Below are 22149 nucleotides of genomic sequence, written 5' to 3' on the forward strand. Positions count from 1 at the left end.
GCTGTGGTGATTTGGAGGTATACATTTGACTGCTTTGAACCTATGCATGATTGGTGGTTTTAGAGTTTGACTACTGAAAGGGGAGGGGAAACTAGGGCTCGAGTCTGAGCTGATGAGGAGCTTGGCTCACTTGACCACATCTCCTTTTTCCCTTGTACGATAGCAATATACTGCAGATGCTGGAAATCCGAAGTAACAACAGAAAATGCTGGAAAAACTCAGCAAGCCAGGCAACATCCGTGGAGAGAAAATAGAGTCAACGTTTCGGGTGAAAACCCGAAAAACCTTGACAAAGGGGTTTTCACCTGAAACGTTGACTCTATTTTCTCTCCACGGATGTTGCCTGGCCTGCTGAGTTTTTCCAGCATTTTCTGTTGTTATTTCTCCTTTTTCCCTTGTCAGTTTCAGTATTTTGCACAAGATTCCTTTCATGTGATTCAGAATTTTTTTTAAGTGACTAACCTCCAAAACTGATCATTCTTTCAAGTTGGACCTAACCTAGCTGAAAATAAAGCTGAACTAATACTCAAAAGATTTACAGTCAAATGAAATCAAATTTAACTTCACTTAGACCAAGGACATTTAAAGCATTCCCAACAGTAGCTACTCCTAGGATACCAATCTGAAAAAGAAAAAGAAAATACTTTTGGATATCCTTCTGCAAAGAAGCTTAAAGGACTGAGAAAGCAATGTTAACATATGAACACAAGTTTCCCCAGAGCAGAGTTGAACAAAATATTGATAAAATATCATCCCAAGTGCCAACTGAATGCAACGATATTTTACAAAATTAGGGCGAGCGTACAATAAAGAGGGATTACATTTGAGAGAGTCGAACCCTGGGAGTAAAATGGATGTTAACTCTCAATGTAACTGAGTTCTCATGAGGTAAACATTTTGCAGGTTTGAATTATTTAGGCAGTCTAGGGAACAGCATATGAAAGAAGTTGGAGGCCAAGTCCCAGCAGTCTTAAAATGTAACCAATGCTGTAAAGGAATACCTTCTACCCAAAGGGATGTAAACTTCTCAGCTTCAACCCTTGACTTTTGAGAATCAATATATTGCTACTGTTTAAATGGGCAGATTGTTTAGATGAGCACCATCCTGTTCTCAAACTTCCTTGAAGGCTTCGTGGCTGCAACATTATAATAACATACTCACTTGCAAAAACTGGAATTATTTTGTTCAATGATGCATTGCATTACAGTACAGAACATGCAGTTTCTGATTTATGCACACAGTTTGATCATTTTTCTGTGCTTTCTGCTGCTGCATAGAAATGAAATATAGTCATATGTCACGGTGTGATTTTAAACAGACTTGTTTTGAATTTCACCATTAATACTCTTTGAAGTTTCTATATGAAACTGCTGATGACGCCTGGACAAAAAATATTGGATTATTTTTAAATAGTGAAAAAGATTCTACTTAATTTTCCTCATATTTCTATATGATGTAATTTGAGGAAAGGAGGCTAAATGTGATGTTCACTCTCCAAACAGAAAATAACTTTGGTGCAAATTTATTTTTCCTCAACTACATCAAAATATTGATGAATATTTTAGCAGCTATGAATTTTGTGTGACGTCAAGAATACCTGCAATATTGTCAAGTTCTTATTTTGTTCCTGTTGGGAAACAATTGATTTTTTGAGCATATCACATTTATTAAACACAGAGGCATTGAAGCAGTTCTTTGAACTAGGCATGCTACTAACTGCAAGTCCTGAATCGCTAACCCAGAGAGGGCAGGCGACCTGGTTGTGTCAAAGTTGCAAGCAGCACAGAGAGGTTAGGAATTTCCTACGAAGAAACGTACGTAATTCTACTTCTAATGAAAAAATGGAAATAGTTATACTGACGCTTGGTATTCTGCGGTAATATGAAGGTCAGCACAAGTGTCAGAAAGAGGGCAGCACAGAGGAAGAGACACGAGTGGACAGCGAGAAGTTCTGTGCAGTTCATACAGTGCATTCTGTCAGTAGAGCTTCTACTCTTATTGTACAGTGGGAATGGCAGACACTAGAAGCTCTGTATATGTATGCAGTAGAGCAGTGGTACAGTTTTACTGAGAGGGAGACTGTAAGCTGTTCTTTCTGGCCTTTGCTGGAGAACTTTATCCAGATGTCTTGATGTAGAGCTGATTCTGCAGGACGTAATCAATAACAGGCTGGTTCAAATATTCCACCACGTGGCCATCACCATGTTGCAAAGCCAGTCTGTCAAAATGCAAATAAAAATGTTTACCCACAATGTACTGGTGCAACAATCTGAATTAGTTGGCTAAATCTGCTCATCTACTTCACAGTTGTTTTGTTGCCTTTGTGAATGAGGTGTGTGAGGGTAAAAGAGAGGGATGGGGAGATGGAATCCCCCTCAGCCATTTACTTGTCTACTAACCGAGAGCAGCAGGAACCAGGGCCTCAGGTCCACTTCCTTTGGACTTGACTTTGATACCCCACCCCACCGAGGAATAAATAAGGACCAGATTATGCAACCCACCCTCCTGTATGAGGGCCATTCACTACTAATCAACCTTCAACCCTGGGGTAGTGCTATAGCCTCAACAGAGTAACATTTATGAAGTCATCCTCGCAGGATAACATGGGGTAATTTTGACTGTGTGATAGTGTAAAACGAGTGATAGCGAATCGGCAGCCTGCTTTACATCTCTTCTGATTTTTATTTCCATTGAAGTCAATAGAAATAAAATAATGTCAAAATATACCGCCATTACTTAAAAAATTCTGTTCGATGATAGAGTTAAATTTAAAACCGTTTCAGTCTAAAGTGCCCATAACAGATGCAATACTGTGGTTGTTCTTTCTTCGAGATCACCTATAAATATGTCATTGCCTATGAAATTAAACAGAGCTTGCAGTGCACTGTAAAAGCTATTACATAGTTAAGTAGAGAATTTATGAACCTGCTTTATGAAACACAGACTTTTGGCTCTGCTGTACCTGGTTTAAGTGTGTCAGAGGGCATGGTGGTGCAGTGAGTTGGAGCCCTGATGCAATGTGAATGAAGGAGCAGGATGCCAGCTTTCACCCACAGCTCTCCCTGACCTGGTTATTGATCTCAGTTGTGAAGGGAGATTTTCAGTTTCCGACTGCCGTTTCTCGTTTGAAAAATGATCTGTGTTATGTGGATTGGACTTACTGGGGCAATCAGCCACCTTGTGGGGTAGATGAAGTACTGGGAATGTCGGCCTGGATTATGGGGCTCAACTCTTTGTAGTGGGGACTTGAACCCCCTCCCTTCTGACACAGAGGCAAGTGTGGCTGCCCACTGAACCACGGTTGGCAGTTGAGTGAATTTATTCCACAACGGATGAAGCAGCAAATGACTAGTCAGGATATAACGCACCCGTGTGCCTTTATCATAGAATCATCGAAATTTACAGCACAGAAGGAGGCTATTCGGTCCATCTTGCCCGTGCCGGCGCACAAAGAGCAATCCACCTAATCCCACAATCCAGCTCTTGGTCCACAACCCTGTAGGTTACAGCACTTCAAGTGCATATCCAAGTACTTTTTAAATGTGGTGAGGGTTTCTGCCTCTACCATCCCTTCAGGCAGTGAGTTCCTGACCCCCACCACCCTCAGGGTGAAAAGAGGTTCTCCTCAAATCCCCTCTAAAACCTCCGACCAATTACTTTAAATCTATGCCCCCTTGTTAATGACCCTTCTGCTAAGGGAAATATGTCCTTCTATCCACTTTATCTAGGCCCATCATAATTTTATACAGCCTCAATTAGATCTCCCTCAGCCTCTTCTGTTCCAAGAAAACAAACCAAGCTATCCAGTCTTTCCTCGATATCTAAATTCACTAGCTCCAGGCAAGCAGTCCTTGTAAATCTCCTCTGCACCTCTCGAGAGCAATCACACCTTCCTGTAATGTGGTGACCAGGACTGCACACTGTACAGCTAGCTGAGCCTAACTAGTGTTTTATACTAGTTAATCCTTCTTGGATCTGTTGAATTCTTCTTGGGCTATGGTTCCACAGGCACCAGCCACCCTTACCCAAATAGCCATTATTCAAGTGCTAGCCCTGACAGAGAGTATAGGGTAGGGCCAACAACTGCTGGGGAGGAGGGTGGGGTGGGGAGGATCACAGCCAAGCTTAATCCTGCCCTCATCCAGTATCCATGCATGCACAGTTCTAGCAGGAGTCGCTGGATAACAATCTGGAACAGGAACCGTGGATGCTTTTCACCTCCCTAACCCAGGGACACCAGACCAATTATAGTGCCCCTGGCATAACCCAGCTAAAATGAGCTAACTTAGCCCAGACTGAGAATGGAAACTGGGACCTTATTAGTTTGTACGGTTCAGCTACTCACTGATTAAACTCAATGAACTATCAGGAGGCCATGTTACTGTTATTATAAATTAGTCAATCGCTAGCCAGATGTAAGAAGGAGATTACATACCTACTCTTGGTAGAACTCACAATAGACATGGGGTGATTAGTGTCATCCTTTACAGCAAGGATGTTATCCTATTTAAGAAAAAAAAAGATGAATTGCATTTTACCATATAAGATACAAGCAAATTCCGAATCTAAGCATGAGTTCGTTATTTTTTCTACAGTCATTGTTGCAGCAAAGAGTTTGTTGGGGAGGGGTTAAAACACTTGCCCTTTCACTTCTAGGACCTGGACCACTTTCCATACCTCGGAACCCTACTGTCAATAAGGGCAGACGTCGACGACAAAGTCCAACACTGCCTCAGTGTGCCAGTGCAGCCTTCGGTCGCCTGAGGAAGAGAGTGTTTGAAGACCTGGACCTCAAACCCGGCACTAAGCTCATGGTCTACAGAGCAGCAGTGATACCCGCCCTGCTGTATGCCTCAGAGACATGGATCATATACAGCAGGCACCTCAAAGCACTGGAGAGGTACCACCATCGCTGCCTCTGCAAGATCCTGCAAATCCATTGGCAGGATAGGCGCATCAACGTCAGTGTTCTTGCTCAGGCCAACATCCCCAGCATCGAAGCTTTGACCACACTCAATCAGCTCCGATGGATGGGTCACATTGTCCGCATGCCTGATACGAGACTCCCAAAACAATGTGCTCTACTCGGAGCTCCGACACGGTAAGAGCCCCAGGTGGGCAGAGGAAACGCTTCAAGGACACCCTCAAAGCCTCCTTGAAAAAGTGTAACATCCCCACCGACACCTGGGAATCCCTGGCCCAAGACCACACAAAGTGGAGGAGAAGCATCCGGGGAAGGCGCTGAATACCTCGAGTCTCTTCGCCGGGAGCAAGCAGCGCAAAGAGCGCACGTCAACCCAAGCACCCCACCCACCCGCCCCTTCAACCACCGTCTGCCCCACCTGTGACAGAGACTGTAGGTCCCGCATTGGACTCATCAGTCACCTGAGAACTCATTTCTAATGTGGAAGCAAGTCATCCTCAGTTCCGAGGGACTGCCTAAGAAGAGGACCTGGTTTTGAATCCATCCTGCACTCCTCTCTCTGACATCTCTAAAGGCTAGAAGTGAAGTTCCATTCTTAACTCAATTTCAACTGAATGCAAGAAGGGTTCGACCCGAAACGTCAACTCAAATTTCTCTCCATGGATGTTGCCTGACCTGCTGAGTTTTTCCAGCATTTTCTGTTGTTATTTCGATGTGTTAAGTGCCATTCTTATTCAGGCAGGGTATAATGATGGCTAATCAGTGAAAGGAAATGTTCACACGTGGTCCTGTAGTGGGTGCTCTTCTGAGGCTTCGGGTAATAGCACATTGTTCCGACAAAGTAGAGGGAGTTCCTACTATAGCAGAGCACAACATTTCACCCCTTACAAAAGGATTAAGAGGAAGGGGAACAGATCAAATTTAGCTCTGTAACCGTCCACAATTTCTGTATCCTGCTGTTAAAGGGGCTGCATCATCTCACAAAAAATATCATCTTGTACAATCAAAAATTCAGATTCAACGTGAGTGTTATGTCTCCTGGGGAATATATTTTAAAGCAAAATTTAAATACAGAAGCAACACAGAGGCTGTATATTTTATGGTTTTCATCCTTTACTCCATGTGCCTGCACTAATTTGGTTTTGCTTTCCTTAGCAACTATAATAGCTGTTTCAAACATCTTAAAGTGACAGTAATAATATACCATATTACATTCATAGCTGTGGAGCAGAGCAGAGCAGTAAGGAGTCTCAAATATTCCATTCTGTCTGGCTTAGAACCTGCCCGCCGACATTGTCAGCTGGTAGCAGTTCATGCACAGCGTTAGTTAATTTTTATTCCACTATACAAACATTCATAGTCTTTGGCTGTTGTGATATGAATGTTGAAGTATTAGCTTTCTCTGATTAATTGCTGTTGAGTGAGCAGTGAATGATCGATGCATCCACCGTGGCTTTGGGTCCTTTCACCAGGACCACAACACAGACGTGCTTGGTCGACACACATGACAGTGTCATCACCTGAAACACTCCATCCTTTGTACACAAAAAGCTCATATGAACATATGAAATAACAGACAGAAAAAGACCCACTAGCCCATCTAGTCTGTTCCATACAGTTGTGATGCCTTGTGCATCACGCTACAGACAAATGGAATTGTGGTACATACATTACACTACCGAAAATCTGAGTTTCAACTCGCCTTTCCAGCACCATGCTCAAATTGATGAGATAACTGACCTTGTTAATAGTTGTCTCCAGCTACAAAAAGTTATGCCTACTAATAGAGTAATCAAAATAAAAACGCTTCCAGCATAATAAATTTTATGCTTCTCAGAAAACAAATAGAACCTGCTGCATTGTGGCTCAGGATCACTAAGAGTGTTGGCCTTAGTTACTGTCAGTTCTTAGTTGCAGTTAAGTCAGATCAAAAATTGTGGTTTTCAGTCTCTGTTGTTTGAATATTGTTATCGAAATAACATGTCAGACTACAAACTTCATCGTGACACGTCACAGCAAAATATTTTTTGAAAAAACATCACAAAAGAACCAAGCAATGATTTTAGGTGAAAATCTCTCACAGTAAAATGGCGAGTACTGACCTTGTATTTGCGAAGCATCGAGGAGTGATTCATGATCCTGTCTGTGTCTACGCTTTCACGTGGGACAACCACTATTCCAAAATCACCCACTATCACTTCCATCTGGGAAAAGACATTTCAAAGTACAATTACAGTTCCGATGACCTACGTCACTTCGGAGAATGAGAAAACTGCTTTTTGTACAGCTTCAGCGTAACCAGCTAACACTGTGCCAGGCAGATTACCAAAGAGCTTGTGCCATAAGGTACAAAATAATTCACACTTCTAAGAAAACCACTCCCATTTTTAGTGATTTGTCTGCTACTTATACAAATGGATAAAACCCAGCTTAAAGAACCACACCACTTTACACTGCTTTAAATAAACTTAGTGATTGTGACAGAAAGTGGCTCATTGAGAACCAATGCACTACATCTGAATGGCAGAAGATGGGCTCATGCCTGAGGTTTCCCACAGGGGAAAGTTCCTGACCTTGGCTGGGCTATCAGGGATGGGGCTAAGTGGAGGCCAGACATTTTCCTGCAGGTAGGCAGGATTGTTATTTACTTATTTTTCTTTGGGTGTAATTGTTAGGGTTTTATTTCCTAACAGTCTTTTAGCACAAATTGCCCAAACCTATGCTGCAATCTTTACAGCAACGTCAACCATTATCCCTCATAAACCCTCCAAACACAAAGACAGAGTGAAACAGATTGTAGCTGGAAGAGATACTCACATCCTCCTCATTCCACAGACCTGGGATACAGAAAGATTCCAGCAAGTCACTGCCACACAGCAACAAGATGCGGAGCTCTGAGTGATTGGGAGACAAACACCAGGATAATACTTTACATTGGGGGGGTCATCCAAACAGTGAGGCATTTACATAGAATTAGCAATAATCAAATAAAACACTGAGGTGAAATCTAGCACAGGCCTGGCACTACTGGGGAATTTTAGGAATCACCTTCACACCTACATTTAATCCAAAAAATCCTTTCTGCCAGATTTATTTCTCTTTCCTTATTGCACCTGACTGGTAAAGAAGGAGAACAGTAGAGAGAGAGCCTATAATGTGAAGACAGGGTTTTACTTATTTTAACTAGCCCACAGACACATTTGTTTCCTGTAATGTCCACCCCTTGTCCTATTGCTGTGGAAACTATCCTGTTTATATTACAAGTGGTTTCCAAAGTAGCCAGATCCCCTTTTAAAACAACTGAGTGAACAAAGTTTGTGAGCGCAGGGCTGTTTTAAGGTTTAATTCCACAATCCTGCATTCCAAGCAGGGAAGCCATGCTCAAAGAGAGCACAGGTCAAGAGATAGGGCTACAACACTGGAGCATAGAAACATAGAAGATAGGAGCAGGAGTAGGCCATTCGGCCCCTCGAGCCTGCTCCGCCATTCAATGCGATCATGGCTGATCATCCAAGTTCAGTACCCGGTACCTGCTTTCTCCCCATACCCCTTGATCCCTTTAGCCTTAAGAAATATATCCAACTCCTTCTTGAATATATTTAATGAATTGGCCTCTACTGCCTTCTGTGAGAGAATTCCACAGGTTCACCACTCTCTGGGTGAAGAAATTCCTCCTCATTTCTGTCCTAAAAGGCCTACCCCTTATCCTTAGACTGTGACCCCTGGTTCTGGATTCCCCGACCATCGGGAACATCCTTCCTGCATCTAGTCTGTCAAGTCCTGCCAGAATTTTATAAGTTTCAATGAGATCCCCTCTCATTCTTCTAAACTCCAGCGAGTACAAGCCCAATCGACCCAATCTCTCCTCATACGTCATTCCTGCCATCCCAGGTATCAGCCTGGTGAATCTTCGCTGAACTCCTTCCATGGCAAGAATATCCTTCCTCAGATAAGGCGACCAAAACTGCACACAATACTCAAGATGTGGTCTCACCAAGGCCCTGTACAACTGTAGCAAGACATCCTTGTTCCTGTACTCAAACCCTCTCGCTATGAAGGCCAACATACCATTTGCCTTCTTAACCGCCTGCTGCACCTGCATGCTTACCTTCAGCGACTGGTGCACAAGGACACCCAGGTCTCGTTGCACTTCCCCTTCTCCCAATCTATTGCCATTCAGATAATAATCTGCCTTCCTGTTTTTGACACCAAAGTGGATAACCTCACATTTATCCACGTTATATTGCATCTGCCATGCTTCTGCCCAGTCACCCAACCTGTCCAAATCATCCTGTAGTTTTTTGGCATCCTCCTCACAGCACACACGTCCACCCAGCTTTGTGTCATCTGCAAATGTGGAAATATTACATCTAGTTCCCTCGTCTAGATCATTAATATATATTGTGAATAGCTGGGGTCCAAGGACCGATCCCTGCGGTACCTCACTAGTCACTGCCTGCCACTCGGAAAAAGACCCGTTTATTCCAACTCTTTGCTTTCTATCTGCCAACCAGTTCTTTATCCAAGTCAATACCTTGCCCCCAATCCCATGTGCCTTAACTTTACACGCTAATCTCTTATGTGGGACCTTATCGAAAGCCTTCTGAAAATCCAAATACACCACATCCACTGGTTCTCCCTTATCTATTTTACTAGTTACATCCTCAAAAAATTCCAGTAGATTAGTCAAGCATGATTTACCTTTTGTAAATCCATGTTGACTTTGTCCGATCCTGTCACTGTTTTCCAAGTGATCTGCTATTACATCTTTTATAATGGGCTCTAGCATTTTCCCCACTACCGATGTCAGGCTTACCGGTCTGTAATTCCCCGTTTTCTCTCTACCACCTTTTTTGAATAGTGGGGTAACATTAGCTACCCTCCAATCCATGGGTACTGTTCCAGATTCCATTGAATGTTGGAAGATGATCAGCAAAGCATCTACTATTTCTAGGGCCACTTCCTTAAGTACCCTAGGATGTAGATTATCAGGCCCTGGGGATTTATCGGCCTTCAATCCCATCAATTTTCCTAACACCATTTCCCTACAAATACTGATTTCATTCAGTTCCTCCCTTTCATCAGACCCTATGTTCCCCGACATTTCTGGGAGGTTATTTGTGTCCTCCTTTGCAGAACCAAAATATGTATTTAATTGGTCTGCCATTTCTTTGTTCCCCATTATAAATTCCCCTGATTCTGACTGCAAGGGACCTACGCTTGACTTCACCAATCTTTTTCTCTTCACATATCTATAAAAGCTTTTACAGTCAGTTTTTATGTTCCCTGTAAGCTTACTCTCATATTCTATTTTCCCTTTCTTAATTAATCCCTTTGTCCTCCTTTGTTGAATCTTAAACTGCTCCCAATCCTCTGGATTACTGCTTTTTCTGGCCAATTTATATGTCCTCTCCTTGGATCTTATGCTATCCCTAATTTCCCTCGTTAGCCACGGTTGAGTCACCTTTTTTGTTTTATTTTTATGCCAAACTGGGGTGAATAAATTCTGTAGTTCATCCATGCGGTCTTTGAATGTTTGCCATTGCCTATCCACTGTTAACCCTTTGAGTGACATTCCCCAATCAATCCTACCTAATTCGCGCCTCAGACCATCGTAGTTTCCTTTATTTAAATTCAGGTCCCTAGTCTCTGAGTCAACTACTTCATTCTCCATCTTAATGAAGAATTCGACCATATTATGATCGCTCCGACCCAAGGGTTCTCTACAACAAGATTGCTAATTAATCATTTCTCGTTACATAATACCCAGTCTAAGATGGCCTGATCTCTGGTTGGTTCCTCGACATATTGGTCCAGGAAACCATCCCATAAACACTCCAGGAATTCCTCCTCCACAGTATTGTTACTAATTTGGTTAGCCCAATCTATATGTAGATTAAAGTCACCCATGATGACTGCTGTGCCCTTTTCGCACGCTTCTCTAATTTCCCTTTTAATGCCATCCCCAACCTCCGCATTACTGTTTGGAGGTCTATATACCACTCCCACTAATGTTTTCTGCCCCTTGGTATTTCTCAGTTCTACCCATACAGATTCCACATCATCAGAGGTAATATCTTTCCTTACAATTGTGTTAATCCCTTCTTTAACCAGTAATGCTACCCCACCTCCCTTTCCTTTTTGCCTATCTTTCCTGAATATTGAATACCCCTGGATGTTGAGTTCCCAGCCTTCGCCACCCTGGAGCCATGTTTTCGTAATCCCAATCAAATCATATTTGTTTACCTCTATTTGCGCAGCTAATTCATCTACCTTATTACGAATGCTCCTCGCATTAAGACACAAAGCCTTCAGGCTTGTTTTTTTAACGCTCTTAGACCTATTAGAATTATTATTTACTGTGGCCATGTTTGATTTAAACCGTTGATTTCTCTGACGGCCACTTTTGTTTTTCTCCTTCCTATCTTTTGCTTTTATCCTCGTTTCCCTTTCCTCTGTCCCCCTGCTCAGGTTCCCAACCCCCTGCCATTTTAGTTTAAACCCTCCCCCAGAGCACTAGCAAACACTCCCCCTAGGACATTGGTCCCGGCCCTGCCCAGGTGTAAACCGTCCGATTTGAACTGGTCCCATCTCCCCCAGAACCAGTTCCAATGTCCCAGGAATTTGAATCCCTCCCCCTGGCACCATTCCTCTAGCCACGTATTCATCTGAAATATTCTTCTATTTCTACTCTGACTAGCACGTGGCACTGGTAGCAATCCTGAGATTACTACCTTTGAGGTCCTATTTTTTAATTTACCTCCTAACTCCCTATACTCAGCTTTTAGGACCTCATCCCATTTTTTACCTATATGGTTGGTACCTATATGCACCACGACAAGTGGTTGTTCACCCTCCCTTTGCAAGATGTTCTGCAGCCGCTCTGAGACATCCTTGAGCCCTGATTATCGGACTCACAGGGATTGCAGCTTCCCCACTGTGAGTGCAGGAGGATTGAATTAAACCTTTAAACTCAGTGTTTGCAACTACTGTACTTAGCTGGTGGAGGAAGCATCCCCAATGACAACGGTGGGGCCATGCAAACCAGAGACAGCAAAACCGCTTTAATGGCCTGCACTGGGCAGGCGTAAGCCTTTCAACCATTCAGTCTGCTCATGGCCAAAAGGTAGGACCGTTTCCACCTGCAGTGCCAACACCACTTATGTTTACGTTGTCAGTAGAATCTTTCCTGCTCTGCTAAGCACTGGCCAACACCATCTCTTACCACCTCGGGTACCTGTGACACGGCCTTATTTACCTTGCTAGCTTGCTGTCTATGGATACCCAATGGGAAATGCTGTAGGGAGGATGCTGACATTGAGTCACTGTCTCCCAAAATATCATCCGTACGATATTTAAAACCAAATCCGTGAAACATTTCTTAGAGCTAAAATCTACCAATCTACTATAAAAAAACAAGTCAGCAGGAGTTGATTACACTCACCAATCTCTTCATATCTCATGGCTGTGCCCAGGTTTGCATTTTCATCTGAAGTAAAGACATAGAATTAAAAGTTATTAAAAGATTGTTAGCACTCTAAATAAAATCACTTCTCCGCAATCCACTGTCTGCAGAGCAATACCTGGGGCGAAGAGTGCGGTTTTATGACTTCTTCTTGTACACCACACCAAATCAGTTCAGATGCTTTTACTTTCCCTTACAAAAGAAAACTGTAACTGGGAGAACAATTTCCGTGCATTTAAAGTTTCCTTTGTGGACCAGTTTCAGTAGGTCTGATGGGCTCACAGTTTGACCTTTACCATTGCTTTTCTTCTAATAGTCTAGTGCTATTTGCTATTGTCTATAGCACTTTTAAAAGATCGATCTACCTCAATAACATGTTAATGGCTGCAGTAGGAAACCTATAATGAAACAGCAAATGCATCACTTCTTATTAGACATATGGAACCAAATCAGTTTTCTTCCTTAATATTCCTGAACGCACAGTTATGCCAATCAGATGTTATAGGCCCGATTTTGCCATTGGGGTCGGGCTGGGACGTGTCAGGTGGTTTTCGTGTCAGGACCCCGACTCTGATGTGAAGTGGGAAAAAAGTGCGATTTTCCCCTAATTGGGCAATTGATTTCCAGCGTGTGGAAACCCCTGGCCCAATGAGTCTTTTCATACAGAAAGTCGCTTCCGATGATGTCATCAATGCTGCTGGATTTAAGGCCTGCAAGCAGCCTTGCTTCTTCTGGAGACTGGAAACTTTATGACCATTGTTGTAAGCCCTTCATTCATCCACTATGTCCACCAGCAGGCCAACGTGTGCTTCGATGAGCCCTCCCTCCAAGCTCTGGTGGAGGGAGCAAGATCCAATAAGGAGGTGCTCTTCCCTTCCTCAGGGAGAAAAAAGCCACCCCAGCAGACTAAAGCTGTGTGGCTGCAAGTGGCCCAGGAGGTGAACTCCATCTCTATGAGCTGCAGAACCTGGCTGCAATGCAGGAAGAGGTTTCATGACCTTCTCCGCACAGGAAAAGTGAGTTTGACTTTCCCATCGCCCTCAATCTGATCCCCATCGCCTCTCCTCACCAGCACTCTGCTTTGCTCTTCCTCCACATCCCACTTGACACTTACATCCCTGCACCCTTACCCATTGCCTCTCTCTCTATGGTCACATTCACTTAACTATTCTACCATGCAGCCCTCACACTCTATCACTGTGATGCAACAACAACAACTTACAACACACAGGGAGGGCCCTTTGTCTCCTTCTAAGCATCTATGCTATGGATTCTCTACACTCACTCCTTCATTCTCACTCAAACTCCACTTGTGTCCCTCATTGCAGGAAAAGAGAGCCCACAATAAGAGGGAAAGAGCAAGGACAGGAGGAGGGCCACCCTCAGTAGCCTAGCTCACCACCTGGGAGGAGGCGGCCCTGGAAATCGCCGGTGTCGAGGACGATTCCCAAGTGGGGGATGGACAGACGGGCGCAACACAGCAAACTGGTGACAGAATAGTTTGGCATCTCTCTCATTGACATTGCATGAGTCACTGATTAATAATTCTGATGCTCTAACAGATTGACATATGATCATCTGTACTATTCAATGTGCATGTAACCTTGACCTCACATCTCTAACTCTTTCCTTTACTCCCCCAGAGCGCCCGTCCCCACTGTCCAGGAGGAACAGCCTGAGCCTCAAGACTCCTCAGAGGGAGCTGCAACCTCTGAGGGCGCAGCGTCTGCAGAATTCAGTGTACCCAACACCAGCGCAGACACTCACACCTCGGTGGGACCTTCGTGAGATAGAGTAGTGTTATCACCTGGTGTATCACAGCTCACAAGTGAGCGTCAGCAGATGGTGGAGAGAGGGACAGCAGTGGAGAGTCCTTGTCGGAGGGCGCAGGACTCCGCCAGCTTGGCTCAACTGCATGTCGACCCAGTGTCTCCGGGTCCATCCAAAAGGAGAGCGGTGCTGGAACTCCAGGAACAGGTGCAGGAGTCTCTGGCAGGTTTTGTATCCAGGGTCGCTGCGAGTGTGGAGCGAATGGAGGAGTCCATCGCGAACATGAGCAGAGCCTTTGTGGAGGCATTGGTGCATGAACGCAGCACCACGGAAAGGATGGCAACCTCCGTGGAAAGGATGGCTATGGTAGAGGAGAGGATGGCTATGGCCATGGAGGAGCTAAGTCGCCAGAGTGTTGAAAACATGGTCATTGTTCAGAATAGACTGGCATCTCCTGAGGAGCTATGGTCAGCTATTGAGCATAGAAACCAGACCTTCATGGAAGTTCTCTAGAGTAGGACTTCCAGTGCAGAAACGGGTCCTCATGGCCCCCCTGAAGTGCAGCAAGGTGCTGTCAAGCCACTTGCTAGCTCTGAAGTGGGGCTGACCCATGAGAGCGATGTTGGTGGCAGACAACAAGGAAGTGGGGGCTCCTCTCCAAGCGCTCACAGGACCATGCCACTGCAAAGCCCTCGGTCAGAGCCCCACCAGAGTCCTCACTCAACTGAGATGGGCGTCTCATCCCCTGCACAGCCGCAGGAGCAGCAGACTGTTGCCGAGCCCTCACAGGTTCGCAATCCCAGAGGACGGCTGCCAATGGTGTCGAGACAGGAGCATCAAGAAAGTGAGCAAGGGGCCTCCACATCTGCTGAAGCCACAGGGGAAGCACCACGTAGGAGCACACATAAGAGGAAGATAATGCACAAGTAGTCACAAGGGTAGTCACTTGGGTGCTATGTTGTGTTTATTTTTGAATGTCATCAGTTGCTTGTTGTGATAAAAATTTCTGATGGCAAACTGTTGAAGTTGTGGCCTGTGTCATTTCACAAATGGGACTTCCACATTGAGGGCTTAGAGTGACTTGCAATTGTCAGTATGGTGATCAGAGTGATAGGAATCCGTAGGTTCTTGTCCATTGTCGATGCTCTGGTAAGAAGGTGCGAGGCAAAAGTGTTTGATTGTGCAGGCTAAGCAAATCTGGCCAACATGAGTGCATCCCTTACATCCCGGGCGGCAATGTGGTCACGCGCTGGCGCCTTCTGGCCTGTGCAGCTTCAGGTGGGTGAACAGCAGCTTGGTGCTCCCGTTGTTGCTGCTGCTGTTGTTCAGGGTTCTGCTGCTGCCACGACTGGTCTTCGTCCGAATCGGATGTCCAGGAGGAAAGGAAATAAATGGTCACCATGCTTCTGGTGTATGCCTCAGCTGAGGAAGCGCTTAGTCAAGGTGGGGAGAGGGGTTTCCTAGCAGGTCACACTGGAGATGGGTGTCAGACTCCAAACTTCCACAGCAATGAGTGTGCCTGCTAAAAGCTCCCCCAGACCTGAGACAACAAATTTCTGCCACCTGCAAGTGATCATTGGTGAAAACTGCTTTTTAATGGTGGAGCTGCAGCTGTTAATAAGCAATGCACTTGTGAGGCCGCCAGGATTAACTGGCATGTTCCAGAGGAGGCGTGTAGGATGGGGGAAATGTGTTAAAATCAGAAAGGCCTCTCAAAATGGGATTATAGAGGCAGTTAAGTGGTTGTTAAGGGCCTTAAGGGCCTATCCCGCCTCTTGGAGACGGGTTGGAAACGGGTCTGAAACCACGAATGTGTCACAGGAAACTGTTGCCTTTTGAATTGAAATGGCAAGTCAGTTGGTATCATTGGAATTCGAGGAATGAGAACATCCTCCCCTCTGGCGCAGCCTGAGATGATGGTAGCCTCAATGAGATTTGGCATGAGCTTTTTGACTGCCAGTCTGGTTCCATTGCACAACTTTGGTGGAGATATGTTTCTTAGGAGCATGATGGGTGTGCCTTCCCTCAGCACCAGTTTGTGAGGAGGCGTTCCTGAAGGCTGCAATGAGTTGAGGAACTCAGTGGGGTAATGTACCGCATCAGCACTATCACAAACAGTATCAACGCTTTTATAAATTTGCTCTTGGCCAGGGAGTTTTTGAAGAAGTAGCATGTTTATGTTTTTGACAGTATCATTCCTGGGTGCAAGTATTGACCGTTCACACAGCCACTTGGGATCTTTGAAGTGATTGAGGAGGTCTGGATACACCTTAGAGATCAACTCATCAACTGTTCTGACTTGACTGCCAAAGCCTGGAGGAATTGTGATTTGACCACTGCTGTCAATTGGCAACTTTCCTTCTCCCAATTGTAGCAAAAGTTGCGCAAAGGATTGTCATCTCGCCACCATGCAAAAGAACACGCATGTTTGTGGTCAAATGGACTGTGTGCACATCTGGCCACAGATTGGATGCCTTGAGACATGCATTGAGTTCATCTGCTGGAGTTCCTCTGGGGACAACTGGCAGGATTTGGCGGAAATCACCTGCCAGCAACAGGGTGATGCCACCCATCAGCCTATTGTTGCCTCTCAGATCTTGAAGAGTTCTGTTGAGTGCTTCAAGTGCCCTCTTGTGGGCCATTGTACACTCATCCCACACAATGAGTCTACACCTTTGAAGTAACTCAGCAGCACCAGTTCCTTTGCTAATGTTACACACTGGGTGTTCTTGTGTTGTCAGATCCAGAGGGAGAGCAAAGGTTGAGTGGGCAGTGCGACCTCCTTGGAGAAGAGTTGCAGCGATTCCTGATGAGGCAACAGCCCGTGCAATGCGTCCCTTAGAGCGAACCATGGCCAGTAAAAGATTGATCAGGAATGTCTTTCCTGTTCCACCAGGTGCATCGAGGAAGATAATGCCACCTGCATTGTTTTCCACCATATCCACAACCAACCTGTATGTCTCTTTCTGGTCTGGAACCAATTTCGGTTCAGTGACGGTGACAAAGGTGGTCAGTTCCTCAACATTGTAGGTGGTTTCCCTGAGGACCTCTCTGCTGAGACCTGGAGAATCAATCCTATTGGGAGATGGAAGGTTCAACTGAGTCACAGACTTGCCAGCCAATGCCAAAGTCTTGTCCTCCAAAAGGATCAATACCTGATTGAACATTGCATCAGTGAAGTTCAGCTCCATGGTGGGGTTGGCTGTCCTGAGTTGGTGTAAGATGTCTTCTGTGAGGCTGTCTTTGTGATCTTCCCACAACTGCATCGGGTTGGAAGGGCTGCAGAGGGCAACTATAATGGCAAAGAGATTTTGTAGCCTATTGGCGGAGTAAGACAGAGCAGCTTCTGTCATCGTTGCATGCCAATGAATGTCATCCTCAATGAGTCCTCTCCTGCGGCAAGCTTCTTGAAAGGAGTCACAGAGATGGCCAGTGACAGTCTTGAGGTCATTAAAAGATGTAGGGCCAGCAACGTCATGGAGGAGTAGACAAAGGTGAAAGCACTCGGTGTTGTTTGGATGGACCGTGTAGACTCTGCCAAGTGCATCCGATGAGTACACCCCTGTATGACCAGGAACTTCCTTCTGACCTGGTCCAGGGTGCCGAGCCCGCCATGTCTTGTTTGGCTGCCAGGTGTAGTACTTGGGCACCTGATGCTACAGAAGTGTCTTGGCAAAGTCATTCGTTTGGCACAACTCAAAGAATGCTGTAAGTTTTGTCCTTGGAGGTTCCTCGGCACGTTGGCTGGCATGTCCTGGTCGGAATAAAACCCTTTCTCCATTTTGCAAGTGAACATCCAATTTAGTGACAGTGGGGTAACACTTGTGGATGTCAAATCCAAAAGTTCGCCAGGCTGCCTCATTGCTACAGATGGAACGGCCCATCAGATGTGTGGTGATCTCATCATTTTTATTCTGCTCTCCAGCCCATTGAAGATCAAAGACAGCTTGGTCACTGCCCTTATGGATGTACTTGCACACATATTTGATAGACTTAACTGAGTGGCAGTACTCCACATTGATGTGACATTTGAAGAGCCTGAATAGGAGTGGACAATAAGGAACAATCCAACGGTTGTCAACTTCAAATGTCTGTCTTTGCTGTCTTGTCTGATTTGACTGACCAGGTTGACCAGAGTCGCTAGATTGCTGATTCCGCATTCATATTTCAGTGCTGAAACCTCCACTCTCTTTGCCCCTTCTCCTGTACAAAGGATAGCCATCATCCCCATGCTGAGTTTCTTCGCGGAGTGGCTTTGGGTACCCTTTTGTACAGGCATTCTTTTTCATGCAGGGAGAAGAAGGGTTGTGTCGCCCACAAGGACCATGAATCATATTCTTTACAACAACATCAAAGAGGATTGGATCCGTGTCCTTATCGGGTAGCTCTGCAGAGATGAAGAAATCAACTTGATTGGGGTGAATCTTTGACTGAAGCCAGAGTAAAAGATGAACATGAGGAAGTCCTCTCTTCTGCCACTCAATGCTGTACATGTAGCAATGGTGTGCACTAAAAAGTCTGCCCACAGTCAGGAGTTTGATCAGTTTTTTAACTTTGAGGTTGAAGACCCGTGCTATGAGGTCATGCCTTTCAGTACCAGCTTTGGGTGGGAACTCCTGCCATTGGGGATTGCAAGTCATGGTGATGAAGAGGTCAGGTCTTCCATAGTTTCTGACATAGGTCATGGCATCTTGCGTGTGCTCATGCATGTACCTAGGACCTCCAACAAAGGTGGATGGTAGGATGACCAGTTGACCAATGTCCTCAGTGTTGCCATCATTGGCCACAGCATCTCGCAAGTGTATGTAGTCTGTGACTCTCAACTGATTTTGGTTATGCCGGAACCAATTAAGCCGCTCTCCTTCCATTTTTGCATACATGTCAGTGAGGAACTGGTGGAGAAGTCCTCCACACTGAAGCAGGTGGTTTGAACCAGTTTGTCGTTCCATCAGCCTATATGCATAGAATTCCATGGCAGATACCGGCCTAGAAATTGGGTATAGCCCCGCCAGCTCGTTTGCGCCGTAAATTTTGCGCCCACCGCGGAGCCAGTTGTGCCCGCCCCATATTCACTTTCAGCGCCCCAAAGCGGAACCGGGCGCTGTTCCAGGGTTTGGCCGCCCCGCTTGGGGCGCTGAAAGTGAATTTCAGCGCTGCCGGTCCCGCTGCGCCACCCGATGTGGTGCGGCAGGCTGCTGTACTGCAGGCCTCCCCCTTCTCTTAAGGGGGAGGTGCCTGCAACGGCCGGAGCCCCGTTGGAAGTGCCGGCAAAAGAGCCCGGCACAACGGAGAAGTGCCGGGCTCCACGGAAACCAGCCGGCAATGCCGCGGGGGGGGGGGTGGAGGAGGCCGGGGAAGGAGGTGCGGGCAGGCAGCCGCCGAAAAAGCGGCTGGCCGCACCTCCACCTTAAAGCGCCCCGCTAAGGCTGCTGTAAGGACCCGGTCTCCCGATGTTGTTAGCGGCCGCCACGGATTAGGCGGCCGCTACTGAAGATGGGGATCGGCGTGGTTTCGGGCGGTACCGGGGCACTGCGCACACCGATGACGTCATCGGTGCCGGCGCAGCACTACCGGCTAACGCCGATGTTAGGGCCCACCTAACTTCGGGCGCGGCACAACTTCCGGCGCAACCCACTCTTTCGCCCCTAATTGGGCGCAAACGCAAGTGAATTTCTAGGCCACCATCTTTTGTCTTTGGGCTGTAGGTGGCACACCAGTTTTGGGGTCAACATGTGGGATCTTGTTATAGGCATCGTATCCATCTTCCCCATGGCAAAACAAAAGCGGGTATTGCAGAGGATCATATGATCTGTGAAGCTCAGAAATTCTTTTGAGTGGACCACTTCTCAGATGCAAGACAATGTCCCGTTGTTCAAATTCTTGGCCCACAATGACAATGGCAACTTCATTGGTGGTCGGAGCATTGAAGCGTCGCTCATGTTCACCTGCAGGAGTCTTGTCAGCTTTGATGACAACTTTGAGGTCTTCATTTGTAGTTTTTTCGATGGCTGTTTTCAAACTCTTTACATATGGGTTTTGCTGATGAAGCATCTCCTGTAACCCAAGCAAAGTTTGAATCTTGATTTGGTGTTGTTGTGCGGGGAGAACTGCAGCTTCCCTGTGGCGATTGGCTTGCTCTTCGTCATCACCCAAGAAGTAGATTTGGAGAAACTGAGGTCTTTCGTTTGGTAGAGGAAGTAGAGAGCCAGCTGTATGGTACACCTGTCCATGAACTTTAAAAGTTGGGCAAAATCCTGATTCACGCACTCTGTTTGCACCGAAAGAGGTCATTGCAAAGCAGTTGTTGTACTTTCTGATGTGAGTGAGGAAATGTGTTGAAGCTGGAGTTCGGCCAAACAGAAGTGAGTGTAGGGGTTCAGGTGGAGCTGTTAGTGTTGGAAGTTTAACCTTTCCTCCATTGCAGCATATCCCATCAATTTCCCCTTCCCACTTCAGAGTGCCACAGTGAGGGCAAATGATGGTCATCTTGCCAATGATGACTGTGGGGTCGGCTTCATATGTGATGGTGGGTCTATAGGAGAAGGCTGCTCCGAGCCAATGACTCCAAATGTCAGCTCTGGCAATGCCCCTGCGTCTATTGGCGGCCTGCCTGAGTCTGGTCAGGAGTCTCTGAGGCTCTGGCTTGGGCATGTCTCGCCTGGTCAGCAGCTTGACGTGCCTGAGTTTGGTCAGTAGTCTCTGAGGCTCTGGCTTGGGTATGTCTCGCCTGGTCAGCAGCTTGACGTGCCTGAGTCTGGTCAGGAGTCTCTGAGGCTATGCGAGCCTTTTTTCGGTATGCATCAGAAGTGCTGCGTCCAACTCTGCTACGTTTTCTTGGGGGCATGCTGTAATGAAAAAAGAAAAAATAATTTTTATATATATAAGTGAGTCTGTCTGTCTGTGAAGGAGAGAGAGAGAGGGGGAAGGAGAGAGAGGCGGAAGGATAGAGAGAGAGAGAGGGAAGAGGAGAGAGAGAGAGGGAAGGAGAGAGAGAGAGAGGGAAGGAGAGAGATGGCGTTGTTGGGGCCCACATTGAAGTGCCGCCATGATCAAAGATGGTGGCACGAGGAAACTGTCATGCCGCCAGGATCAAATATGGCACTGTTGTTTCCCCACATTGAAGTGCTGCCATGATCAAAGATGGCGGCGAGCGATCTGGCCCGGGCGTGGCTGGCGAGGAGAGGCCGAGGCTTCGAGGCCTGAGGCCTGCAGGCAGCTCATCCACCGCCGAGGGGGGAAAGCCCGAGTCCCCGGCGCGCGGCCGGAAACGGAGCCAAGCCCCGGGACCGGGCCGAGGGGGGGGAAAGCCCGAATCCCCGGCCCGCAGCCGGAAACGGAGCCGAGCCCCAGGACCGGGCTGAGGGGGGGAAAGCCCGAGTCCCCGGCCCACGGCCGCAAACGGAGCCGAGCCCTGGGACCGGGCCGAGGGGGGGAAAGCCCGAGTCCCCGGCCCTGGCCGCCCATTGGGCCCGCCGCACCGCGCACCATCGCTGATCCGCTCCGGCCGGCCGCCGCTGCTTGAGGAGTTAATGTCTGGAGGTTTGAATAAAGTTGAGAGGAGTGAGGAGGGAAGTTATCTCTCTGCACCTTTGCTCAAGAATCCTGCTGAAACGCCGAGCGGGAGCGGGATACTGTGCTGGAGCCGCAATGTGGGGGTTTGTTGTGCTGGTGCTGTCACTGTCAGTATTAAAAAAATGGCGGCGATGTTTCGGGAGGCTGCAGGATTAGGCCCGCCCACACACGGAATGAAACTCCCCCTGTGACGCACTGATTGGTCAACCATCAGGTCACTGAACTGTAGGATTGGTCAACCATCACGTCACTCAAAGCTAATGAGCAGTAGGATTGGTCATCTGCTCAAAAATTTATGTCTGACTAAAAAGTAAATACACCTATGACACTCCCTGATCATCAGCTTTCTTTTGATATAACATATGTGTAGGTACGCTCTATAACTTTTGAGTGTATAGCGGACAGACAGACAGACAT

At 46.5% G+C, this 22149-nt stretch overlaps 1 protein-coding gene across 1 annotated transcript in view; it reads right to left on the bottom strand.

The window, feature by feature from the left end:
• Positions 1 to 366: 366 nt before the first annotated feature.
• nmnat2 (nicotinamide nucleotide adenylyltransferase 2) overlaps positions 367 to 22149 on the bottom strand; it is a 431783-nt gene continuing 410000 nt past the window's right edge. Inside the window, exons 7-11 of the mRNA XM_085982604.1 lie at positions 12370 to 12414; positions 7743 to 7819; positions 7028 to 7129; positions 4437 to 4504; positions 367 to 2219 (exon numbers count right to left, since the gene is read on the bottom strand). Of these exons, the coding sequence (XP_085838730.1) occupies positions 2117 to 2219; positions 4437 to 4504; positions 7028 to 7129; positions 7743 to 7819; positions 12370 to 12414 (395 nt within the window). The 3' untranslated portion in view covers positions 367 to 2116. The remainder of the gene's footprint in view (positions 2220 to 4436; positions 4505 to 7027; positions 7130 to 7742; positions 7820 to 12369; positions 12415 to 22149) is intronic.

Source organism: Somniosus microcephalus, chromosome 3, assembly GCF_052327205.1.
Source record: "Somniosus microcephalus isolate GS21.2 chromosome 3, FLI_Smic_1.0, whole genome shotgun sequence".
NCBI classification, from domain to species: domain Eukaryota; kingdom Metazoa; phylum Chordata; class Chondrichthyes; order Squaliformes; family Somniosidae; genus Somniosus; species Somniosus microcephalus.